The sequence below is a fragment of the Homalodisca vitripennis genome, chromosome 3 (genome assembly GCF_021130785.1).
Source record: "Homalodisca vitripennis isolate AUS2020 chromosome 3, UT_GWSS_2.1, whole genome shotgun sequence".
NCBI lineage: Eukaryota > Metazoa > Arthropoda > Insecta > Hemiptera > Cicadellidae > Homalodisca > Homalodisca vitripennis.
Window position 1 is genome coordinate 47007910 of NC_060209.1, and position 12517 is coordinate 47020426.

At 33.8% G+C, this 12517-nt stretch overlaps 1 protein-coding gene across 6 annotated transcripts in view; it reads right to left on the minus strand.

Annotated features, from left to right (window-relative positions):
- The window catches only part of LOC124356859 (dachshund homolog 2), a 209661-nt gene extending 202656 nt beyond the window's left edge, over positions 1-7005 (minus strand). For all 6 annotated transcript variants that reach the window (XM_046808129.1, XM_046808128.1, XM_046808127.1 and 3 more), the window contains exon 1: positions 6132-7005. In XM_046808129.1, coding sequence (XP_046664085.1) covers positions 6132-6817 — 686 coding nt within the window. In that variant the 5' untranslated portion in view covers positions 6818-7005. The remainder of the gene's footprint in view (positions 1-6131) is intronic.
- Between the last annotated feature and the right edge of the window lie 5512 nt (positions 7006-12517).

Consider the following 12517-nt stretch of genomic DNA (forward strand, 5'->3'; position numbering starts at 1 on the left):
TTGTTTTTTTTTTCATTTTAAGCGCTCTACAGCAGTAAACGCTTTCTCTTATTCCAAATTCGTTTTGACGATTGAATGATTAACAGGATGTTTATCACATTTAAGTGACGTTATCGTTAAGTACAACAGGCAATAGTAGTACGGTATTACTGTTTTATGTGTAATGGAACTGTATTTATTGCAGTAGCTGTGAATTAAAGTTTAAAATATTAATGTTTTTTCTTTTGCAAACAAATGTAAGAATGCTATAGGTCTATAATTGTTAATATAGAAAGACAACTAATCTAAAGCCTTGTATAGTTCTTTACTATTCTGATCTCTTATGCAATGTTAATCTTTTAGTATATATCTTATTTAAGTACGCTTTTAGTTGATTAGCCGGAATATTAATACATTTCTAAGAAGTATTATTTTAAGGTGTGACGAATAAAAAAATCAACGCAAGGCTGCAACCATGCTGGAACCGCACTGGATATTTCCCCTTTGTTATGGCTACAATCCACTTATTCCAGTGAGACGATGAGACTCCAGCTCCAGACACTCCAGTGGGGCCGATCTGCACAGTTCCGATTGGTCACGTTCCTGCAAGGACATCGCCCAACTCCAGTCGCAGGTTACCATTGTTACGTGACTACTCGCATTCCAGAGAGTTGGGTGCTCTACTCTGACAACTCCTGTGACCAACAATTCTTGTAAAGCTCTTGTCACTCAACTTGAGAAGCTTGCACGCAATTCTCCCCTCGCCATTCTACCCCCTTATCACACGCTTATCCGAGTGTTCGCCACCGTTTATTTTCCCCCATTCCATTTATACTTGTTTTAAGGAAGTAATGAAAATTATTAAGCGGTTTCTTCAAGTACTGGATGATTATGTTGGAAACAAAAGCTCGTATTAGATTGCATTTGCTCGGAATACAGATATAACATAAACTTATATTGCCTCCATAGATCTATGTTCATGAAGGGATTGAAATGATAAAACAATTGTTATGAATTTCGATGTTATTTTCAAAAGGTCCCTTCAACTACAGTTGTTGTCCTATTTCTTTTCAGATCTTTATCGTGGCTAAATAAATAATAACGTCCCTGTATTTTTAGGTGACGGTATTTAAACAATACACTCATAGAAAGTAAAAAAGCATTGACTCAAAGTTTTGAAATTCGTTCAATAATGCACACTGTAGAATATAAATGTGTATTAATATTTATTCTTCATCAATAGCCAAGAAGCAGGCAATAAAATTATAGGCCTAATATTGGATTTCTGGGACATCCAAAGTGTATCTTTTCACTACATAGGCTTTATTAATGTATTGAAACACTTTCGTTACTATAGTCTGTTATATTACGTTGTTATATTGTTCATTTATGCCTGTATAGTGAAATATTGCTAGCGTTGCATAAATCACTGTTATGTTATTTAGAACTATTGTCAGTAATAATACTAGTTAACGTTCCATGTGTCTGAACAATTAAATTATGTATTGTTATTTCACTGAATATCTTTATCATATTATTATTTTTTATAAATTGGAACTGTTATGAACAAACTTACACAATGCAATTGAATATTTAGATTTTAAGGATGGCTTCGTTGAAAACAATTAAATACAAAATGTTTACTGATTCAAAATAATACCCTTATAACAATATTCTGTGAAGAAATAAAGTAACATTTTTGTATCAATACATAAATATTTATAATGTGAGAGAAACAATAAGAAAAAGGCAACAATTCTAGTTTTTAAATTTTTGTTTTTATAGAATTGATTGGATTATAGTTTAAGAAAAATTCAAGTTTAAGTAGAGTTAATTCCCATTCTTCGCTTAAAGTATGTTACAATTACAACTCTAATTATTAGTTTTTATATTATTTTAGAATTATTAAAATAGAATTTTATATGATTATATTTAGTTTGAATAAATTAAATATGCAAAAGTGAAATTTGTACTAAAATAATACAACATTAAGTATCTATTACCACTACTAAGAAAATAGTTTGTAATACAAAAATATTATCAGACTTAAGCAAACAATCTATCAAATACCTTTTGGTATTTTCCTTTAAAATGATCAGATATTTTATATTAAATTAATTAACTCAAATAAATAATTAAACTTATTTGCTTGTTTCATATAAATGTTCATGAAAATCTTCTAATAACCGGTTTTCAATAATATTTTACTCAAAGATTTACAATTGTACATTTGAAACTCCAAACGTTTTCAGGACGTTCATAATAACAACATACTTTCTTTTAATATCCTCTGTAGGCTATTGACTAGACCTTTTTGTGGAAGTAGAACATAATTCTTAGAATTTCGTGGATAGTAGTTAAGTAAATGTAAAAATAGTACGTAGCTTATATTAATACAAAAAACTGTGAGAAACTCCTGCCTACTTGTGAAACAAATCCAGCTCGATTTCACCCTCCCAAATTAAGCGTCTATTTGCTTTATTCCTGGTAAAACCCCACGCTAGGTGTTTATTTTCGAACCAACCGAACCCACATTTTCTTATACAACCCTCTCTGGACAGCTGTTATTTACAGTGTACCTGAATACATTATAAGTCGGTGATCTTGGAGCTTAAAGTATTCCTTTGTATAATTGTTCTATCCTTTCTGCCTTATTTTAAAGACCTGCTACCAGATTCTGACTATTGTGTTCTGGGATATTTATTAATTTCAGGAAATAATGTTTGTCATAACAATAATATTATACATTCAAATATGTTTAATGTTCAGTGGATTTTAAGTCAATAAAGTGGGAATATGCGTCTAGTTTGGACCCAAAAGAAACTTTGATTACTTTCAAACCCTCTTAGAAGAGCATGTTAAAATTCAAGATATTCGGTTTTAGGGAAGGACCTGGATTCACGGCTAAAATCCAGTGAGTGTCAACATTAACAATTATTTTATAAATACAGAAAGCATAAGGTAAAGATTAACTCATTAATAAAATTCGCAAATTTGTAGTTTGCAACACAATTTTTCAGTCATTGACAATATTTGTTCCGCGTGTTTTTATGCAATTCAAACGTAATTCTAGAAATTGCCGTAAATTAACTACATAGTTGAATTTAATTTCATTTGTATTCTAATTTTAATACACTGTTAATTAACACTTATGATATTTAAATATTATTTTCTAGATTATGTAGTGGAACACAATTAAAATTAATAATTCCGTTTTTTTGTTCCTGATTGATCTTTATGCTCTATGCTCACGTAAGCTTTGTAAGTTTTTTTTTCTTTACATTTTACCCATCTGAGGTAGGTAAATAGTTTTATATTTATATACAGCGGAGTGAAATTAATTAAGAAGTGAATGAAACCTGTTCATTTATGAGTTCCAATTATGCCTTGTGAAGAGAGTCGATTCACCAGGCCATCTCGACCTTACAGATAATTTGCTTCTCCTAATTTCAGGGATATACAGGAAGCTGAGAGCCGAACCCTAAATCAGAAGGGCAAGTCGGATAAATCCAATCGGACAAATGGGTAGTAATTAAAAGGGTTCGAGTGGGTCGGGTCGGCAGGGGCGAGTTTTGACAATTGGCCGGTCATTAGGCCGGGGATGCGGTCGTAGGTCCGCCCCACATATCTCGGCTTACCTCGGACACACTCGCACTGACTCATTTATTCTCACCTCATCTCTTCTACAGTCTCCCCTACCTCTTACAGCCTACTGTTAGTCCCTCGCCGCGCCGTCAACCTGATACTGTACGGTACTACATGACTCACGTCTCAACGTTACGATCAGTTCATCACGTTCTGACAATCTCTCTAAGCCCATGCACAACGCATAATCAAAGATGTAGGCTGTGTAGATACATAGCACAGTTGAGTTTTCAACAACATAACCCTTAAGATTTTACGATCTAAGGGTTCAGAATGTTACATCACTTCTTACCAAACCTGATTGTTTAGACTGAACTAGGCTATTAAAATGTCAGTACAGTATCATTGTGCATCTTTTGTTAAAACAGATAAAGCTGCTATCATTATTCATAATTTATTATTCACTACCGAATAAGACCTACCATCTCTTTCTTTACAGTTCCTTCATTATAGAAATCCAAATTGTTTCGGTTTCACATACAAAGAACTTGCAAATAATTATTCGGTTTTAACAGGAACTTTTTACACAAATGAATTTAGTATCATTTTAATGTGTTCTGGTTGTTTGGCGTGTTATAGTTATAATCAATTACACAAATGAATTTAGTATCATTTTAATGTGTTCTGGTTGTTTGGCGTGTTATAGTTATAATCAATTACACAAATGAATTTAGTATCATTTTAATGTGTTCTGGTTGTTTGGCGTGTTATAGTTATAATCAAATTACACAAATGAATTTAGTATCATTTTAATGTGTTCTGGTTGTTTGGCGTATTGTAGTTATAATCAATTAAGTGTACCGTATTTATTTACATACCGATAACATTATTTTCACCAGAATGTGAGGTTTTAGTGAGTTTTTAATATGTTACTTTGCAAATTATCTTGCATTTTAGTTTCCAAACAAACATTTCTTAGATTTTTTTACTACAATGAGTGACATAATCAAGAAAATAGGCTGTGTAACCAACAGAAACATTTTTGTTGCGTTAGACTTATAGAAATTGTTATAACTAATTATTATAAATATTGAACAACTTATTTATTTATTTATACAACATATTCTGTTACTATTTTAGATAGGTTTTTATATTACAAGCAATCATTATTTTATTAATTAATTTATTAAGGCATTACAAATTATAGATGTTAATGTAAAGATCAACATAGCCTAAGACTATCCTTTCATATGTAGTATGGTATACTTACTGTTAGGCTACTTATTATTATTGCAGTTATTAACTCTATTTATAATATTGTATTTTAGTTTATTAATTTATTATTATTTTGATAGGATGCTCATCACGACTACTGTAGTTTGTATAATAATCGAATTATGTAGAAGAGATATTTGTAATTAAACTTATCTTAAAATATAAGATTCTATAATTCTTTGTTATGTGCTTGGAAATTCATTGCTAGGTACACATTACATACTTAATTGTAGCCTATCCATGAAATGATTTTTATAATATTCCTTACGAAGACGGATTTTCGTTAAATTTTGTTCATTGTTTTTAAAATTAAGACGAAAATGTATCATTGCTATTATAGCTTATTACTTTCATGGCCTGAATATGTAGAACTATATAATAAATTTAAATGATATATTATCATATTACTAGATATAAATTATCCATTCTTATGAGTTCTTGATTGTTTAAAGAATTGTTGTGTACTACTAGGTCTAATAAATAACATTAAACTACTATTGTTTAATCAACAGAGATCAAATCAAATTTACTTTGTTGTTGTTAATATCAAACCTTTTGTAGAGTACTAATAGAGAAAGTTACTTATATTCTTATTTCTCAGAACCTAATAAAGAAGAAATTATACATTTTAGTAACAAGTATGTTTATTAGGTAAATTATATAACTTACATTTGTAACATTTCCGGACAAGTCACAAACACGCCTACAGCAGTTTTTTGGGACACGTTGTTAAACATTTAAGTAGTACATTATGAGAAATGTGGCATCATTGGTGAATTATTTGAGTGTAATCGCATTCAATTCACTATTTTATTTTTAGTTTAGAACTTCTTGTAACAATAGCGTATGCATGCTTTATGTTTTATAAAATAAATGGTAAATATTATCCTAATAAGGTCATCTTATAATAAAATTACGCTAGTATGACAGCAAACGTTTGTAACTATTTATAAATAGGGTTCTTACTGACCACCCTCGATCTAGAATGTAATCTTATTTTTAGTTTATTCAGTTGATCTTACTTATGTGACAGCTTCTAGTTTTGCATTTTATTGTATATTTTAGATAGGTCAAGTTGAGGTCGTAGGCAAAATATAGAACAAATCTTATATCTTATATCCCTGACTGTTGAAGAACAAATTTTCACAAGGCCTAACCTATACACGTGCTCTTTTGGTTTGGTAACGTTGATATGAATAGAATATAGCCTAGTTCACAACTTGTTAGAACTTGACCACTTTCGATGCGCAGCAGGATAGGCGTACAGAGGAAGGAATGACTGAGACACTTACCTGGCCGTGGTACAGTCGCGGTACAAGATGTCGAAGTCCTTGCACGAGAGGAGCTTGCACCTGTTGACACCGGGTTGGATGGCCCCCAGACCGCGCAGAATGCGGACTTGCTCCACGTTGCAGACCAGGGGTACGATGTCCAGACGCTTCAGTTTGGTGTAGACCGTGTGAAGACCGCCGACCAGGTGCTTGAGGAACAGCTCGAAGGCCTGGGGCAAGCAGAGCATCGTGTCTCCGGCGATGATGAAAGCCGCGACCTTCTGCCCGCGATAGTCGACCAGCTTGCATTCGTTAGCCGTGGGGTCGGAGCTGGATATGGGCGGCGGACTGTTGTAGGAGCGCGGAGGCCCGTGGTGGTGAGCGACGGCCATGAGGTCCAAGGGCGAGTGATGGACCATGCCGCCCAGAGAGTTGAGGAGACCCAGACCCGGGGGCGGAAGACCCATGCCGAGCCTAGGCGCCATGCTGACGATGCTGCTGGGGGTCGACACGGCCGGAGGACTCATCTGCTGAGATACCGGGTGTTGACCGGGACTACCGGAGGGTCGCATGTTGGGACTGTCCGGGTGGTTGTTATTGTTGGGCGGCGGAGTCATCGACGACTTGATCGGCGGAGGAGAAGAACTCACGTGGCTGCTTCTGTCACTGTTACTGGGGGAAGAATCCATCACCGATTCCATGCTCATTCTAGGTCCTCCACGACACACATGCCAAGTGTGATTGTCTTCGGGGGCGGGCCACTGACAACGCGCAGTCACGACTCGAAACACTCGATCACAGAACCCCCGAGATCTCGGACTCCCCCTCCTGACACTTCCCCGTCGGCGCACTCGAATGACAACTCGCGGAACAGCTCGGGACAACGTTCCCTGGCCAAACACGAATGTGTAATAAATAAAAACATATTTTTGTCCCGATCCCCTCCATACGGAAGGCGGGAGAGAGGTGCGCGCGCAGCCGGCCTCTCATTGGCTCCCGCCGCTCCACTCCCCTCCTCCCATTGGTTAACGCCCCGCGCCTTCCTCGACAATGAAAAAACTTTTTACTTGTACATCCAAGAACGCCACGCCTTCTTGGGAATTATACATTGAAATAAAACCCATTCTCCTCCCAGGTTGAATTATCGCAACGACATTTCCCTCCTCTCCACCGTCTCTCATCCTCCTCAGTATTATTACCGCTTCTATCCACGGTTGCATTTATCACTGACTGACATGGCACGGCTCGGCAGGGCTGGCGTGCTACTAACAACCCTTTCTTCTCGGATCTAGATTTTACTTTTCTCCACTCCGATTTGACAAAACTTGATCTATATGCAAATGCTACCCCTAACGTGTACTTACCCTGGCCGCTACTCTGTTAAATAAATATCCAGATGGTCGCAACTGTGGAGGGCGATATTTCACAGATCTTATCCACTGTTCTCAAGATTATGCTTTACTCCCATAATACAAATAAATACTTTACATTCGTATAAGACCTTTATGATTTACTTGATCGTGCTTTAATATACTGCATTCATTATTAATGATTTTTTATTCTTTTTACGGCTACCACCAGTTTACAGTAGTTGCACAAAAAGTAAAATCAATATAAATATAAATAAAATTAGAAATAACAAAATTGTTAACATCACACACACACACACACACACACACACACACACACACACACACACACACACACACACACACACACACACACACACACACACACACACATAAATATATATATATATTAACACTTGCAATAACAATTGTGAGTAATTAATAAACACTATATAATTAACTGTACTTATAATACCTTATAAAAATATTGATTTACTTAAAATATATCAAAACTAAATTTTAGATTATTATTAGAGCTCTTCCAAAGGAAATTCAAACATTAATACCATGTAAAGGTAACTTTAAACTCTATAGCCTACCAAAAGTAACAATAATAAATAAACTATAATAACAAAAACAAACTATAGTATAACCTAAGCTACTGCAAGTGTATGGCATAGTAAGAGAACAATAATAAATATAAATACGAAAACTACAAAAAGAAAAGAAAACAATGATTACGACCGCAAACGAACCAATGAGTATTATATATAGCCTATGATTATTGATTTCAGGAGAAAAAGACAAATTCTGGCCTTCTATTAAACATTGTAAAGACACCCTTCTTGAGCTGGATAGTGAATTGATTTGCTCCATTTCCTTATCAACGTCAGAACTTTTTTGTATACCTAACTAGACGATAGACAATAACTGACAGAATATTAATGCTTGCTTCAATTTTATATAGATCATCTTGACAACTGTGATAACCCAAATCATATATAAACCATCAGTAATGGATCCTCATTAGAAGTGGGAAAATATAGTAGAGTACTTATTAAACACACCAAATTCCATTTATTAAAAAAAGTACTTGTCGTTACTTGAAGTAACTTTAATGTTTACATGCACACAATCTAAGTAAAACTAAAAACAAAGCTTCCCTTCCCAACCCCCAGCTTGTTTCCAACGTTCTTTAAATAATACATAAATCTTTACAGTTTTAAGTGAATTTTTGCAAATGAAAGCCAATGTGAGTGACATTAAGTCTATTTAGACCTACACATTGCGAGTTGAAGAGCCATTAAGGGAAAGTACTATGCTACTGTAAGTGAAACTGTTCATTGTCGTTTGTATTTTCTCAGAATTGCCTAATATTTCACTGATTACAAACAAGTTGAACAAATACCTTTAACTCTTAATTGATTTAACGTTTTAGATCGGTGTTAATTTGTCAACTTCATAATAACAACTGATAATAACATAAGAGCAACATTTAGCGAGTTTCACTAGAGTTTGTTATTATCATTATGAAAATGTGCATACCGAATCTAAAAATGTATCGAACTTATTTATTGTTAAAGTTTACACATAAAAAGAAGTATATTTTTCTTTAAATAATAAAGGCAACGGACCCTCTCTCCGCTGAAATCTTTAGTCTTTGGATGTATCATTTAAGGGTAAATATCTCTGCATAGGTAAAAGGCAGTAATTTTTATAGACTGAGGAATATTGGTCCAAACGTGACTTATAATTATTGGTAGCTATTCTAATCAATTTACGTTTCCAGTTAAAATAAATCATGGGTTTATCAAAGCAAAACGAGTTTTTATTTGTTAAGTCATGACGTAGATCCGATTGATTTGGAATCATAGAGAATATTTTCAGCCTATTGTTTTATTTCTATCTCATAACATGCCATGTTTAATGAAAAGCAGGTAATTTTAATTCTAGCTCAGGTCTTAAATCTGCTATGATTATTTTTAACATTTCTTCAAGAGGCCGTGGGGTCTTCACTTTCGCATTAGACTCGCCACTTCACAAAATTCATTCGACTTCAACAAAAAAACAGTCTGTTGTGTATTTTGGTATCCATTAAATATGGATATACCCATACTGAAATACAAAACATTACATTTATTGCTTAGACCTATATGTTTTGCATAGTAATGTATTGTACTTCAGTATGCGTCTACATCGTATTTAATGGATAACAAAATACACAACAGACTGTTTTAAAAGATACTTGTTTGAATGTTACATCTACTATACCGACAAGAAGGTTATCCACAGTGAGACCGATGTATTTTGAGGCTTCAACTTTGTTTCTCATGTTTATTGTGATAATGTTTTGTGAACAGTGGAACTTGGTAGATTATATTATGACCCAAAACTGGAAATCTTATTTTTTGAAAACAATTGTAGAAATATCGATACGTATGTATGTATATTTTTTTATGATTTGTAGAAAGAGTTATGGATCAGATTTGAGGTTACCATACAGTGTAAGGCGTTGGATTATTTTATTTTAAATAGTGACAGCACAGGTTCAAATCCTGTCTGTGACTGTAGCGCTTTTATCAATGCAATGACCTTGTACTGTAATGACATTCTTCTGTATTAAGGACACTGCAGAGCCTTCTTAAAATCTTGTCGTTTTTGTCTGTCTGTCTGTCTGTGTGACTTTCCGTGGTATAACGCTTGATAGAAAGGTCCTTCAAACTTCTCCAAAGAAAAGTACGATTGATTTTGGGGTCAAAAGATTAAATTGAAAAAAATTACACTTTTTATAGGTAATCACGATGTACGAGAAAATCGCAGAATAAAAAAATGTGTAAACAAACTAAATGCAATCATAAGATATTTTATCATGAGACGTAGTAGGCCTAACACATGTGATTGCAAGAACTTAGTGGTTGGGTTGGTTGGCAACACTTTCGTTACGTTAAGTCGAGTCATTCAATATTTTTTCGATATTTGCATTAAGAGATATCGTAACGGCTCATGAGGACGGGTAGAGTAATTGCATACAGGGGATTGAACTCTTATTAAAATAAAATAGTTAAACTTACCTAAGAGAAATTATTTATAAGAATCAGGTAAAAATTACAATTTCTTGAAAACAATAGTCGTACCCTAGCCCACGAGCATATATTTAGGGTTAATATTTTTTTAACGCTGCATATATAATTATATAATTGCATATATAAATGTATAACGTGTATAAATTATACACTGTACAGTAGTAGTATGGAAATAATACTGGTGTCGAATATTCCTCCCCCTGTCACGTAATACGTGAAGGACTATCAGTCAAACATGTAAGCAGCTCTCACATTACAACTTGAGTGCAACTTTTTATAAACTAATACTTGTAATTAACCCGAGAGCTGCCGCCTCTCCCTGGTTTTCCCCGTCTTATCAGCGGTCATGCCGCCTGCATCCTGCGCACTACGAGGCTCTCTGTCCCGCAGATCTTATCTGGAAGCGGTGTTTGCTCTCCTGATTTATCGCCTCCTGACAGCTCATAGCTCCAATTATTGTAATAATTCTGTTGTTACCCGTGTCAGGTGGAGGTCGCAAGTAATATAGTAATACTTTAGACATACTTAAAATACACGCAGACCTTTTCTTGCCCAAGGTATTCTTGGGCAATTTTGTGCCCCTTTCTGTTCTATTTCCTCCTTAGCTCCTGCAATATCAAGGTAGACCACACCACCTATTGTAACAGGCTTCGCTGTGGTTTCAAGCGACATTACAAATCTAAATTTAATTTCAGTTTAGAAAATGTCCTGCGGACAGATAGACAGACAGACAATCATACAAAAAAGAAGTTGACAAACAATGATGCATCATAGTACTCATTCTCATGCAAAATTTAAAGTCTGCATATGAAATCTTTCTCGACATCTCTTGCCACATGATACATTCAGATTTTAGTTTATTAAATTAAATAATCATGTGTTTAAATAAAATAAGTCTACACAACAAGTTATTGTAAAGTGATGTAGTCTATGTGTCGGGATACTCAGGGTAGACATTTTAATATGTCACATGTTTTAATCATTTATGCGTGTGTTAAGTTTGTGTACAGATTATTTTGTTATTTTCTCGTGGCCATCATGGTTACCCATAAGACCAGTGTAAAAATATTCACTAACGCTCAGCCAAATCCTAACGAGTGACATGCACCATCTTCGAACTCAGTGTTCCTCACATAGAAGTAAAGCTCAATGCAAAATTGTATAATTTGTTTTCCTAAAAATTTTCTTTCTATTAATGCACTAATTAAAGGTACGACAGAGTTTTTTTTAATTTCCCTTTTCTTAAATAGTTAAACTTTTAAGTTCTTTTTTTTAATATATGTAGTAAAATTTGTCTATTCTACTTGTTATATAGCGATTCATTTTATATTCTTTTTGCTTTTATTTCCTATCTATTCCATGTTCTATCAATATTGAGATTTTTTGTAATACTTAGGTTGAATTTAAATAAAATGAATATATTGCAGATACGTTATAGTTATGCAATAAAATATACGAGTCTTTTGGTTCAAATGATATCAGGGCATTTATTTGATTATTTGGGTCTAGCAATTCAGGTTTGATCTTCGTATTTATTTATATGAATATTTAATTGGATAGAAAACATTAAATAGCATGAAGATTCTATCATATCCCTATACTAACTAGATATAGTAGTGCATGTCATTGGTGAATGTATATTTTCTATTGGCTGTACCAATTACTAATAATACATATATTAATACCGTTTCCAGTGTTTCGTCCACGTGTCTTATAAACATTCTTTCCCCTGAATCTTGACCTATATCTTCAACATTGTATATAATGTGCAACTTCGATTGCAATAACAGTCATCAATTCATAATAACGTACACACATTACAATCAATATAACGTATATGCACGTAATATAATAAATATAGTATACGCATCCATGTATAAAGTACAGCAATTGTTTAACTTCATGCCAAGTTATATTTTATATCTACAAGATTGCTCTTATCATAACTTTAAAGCTTTAGTATTTTTTTCAATTA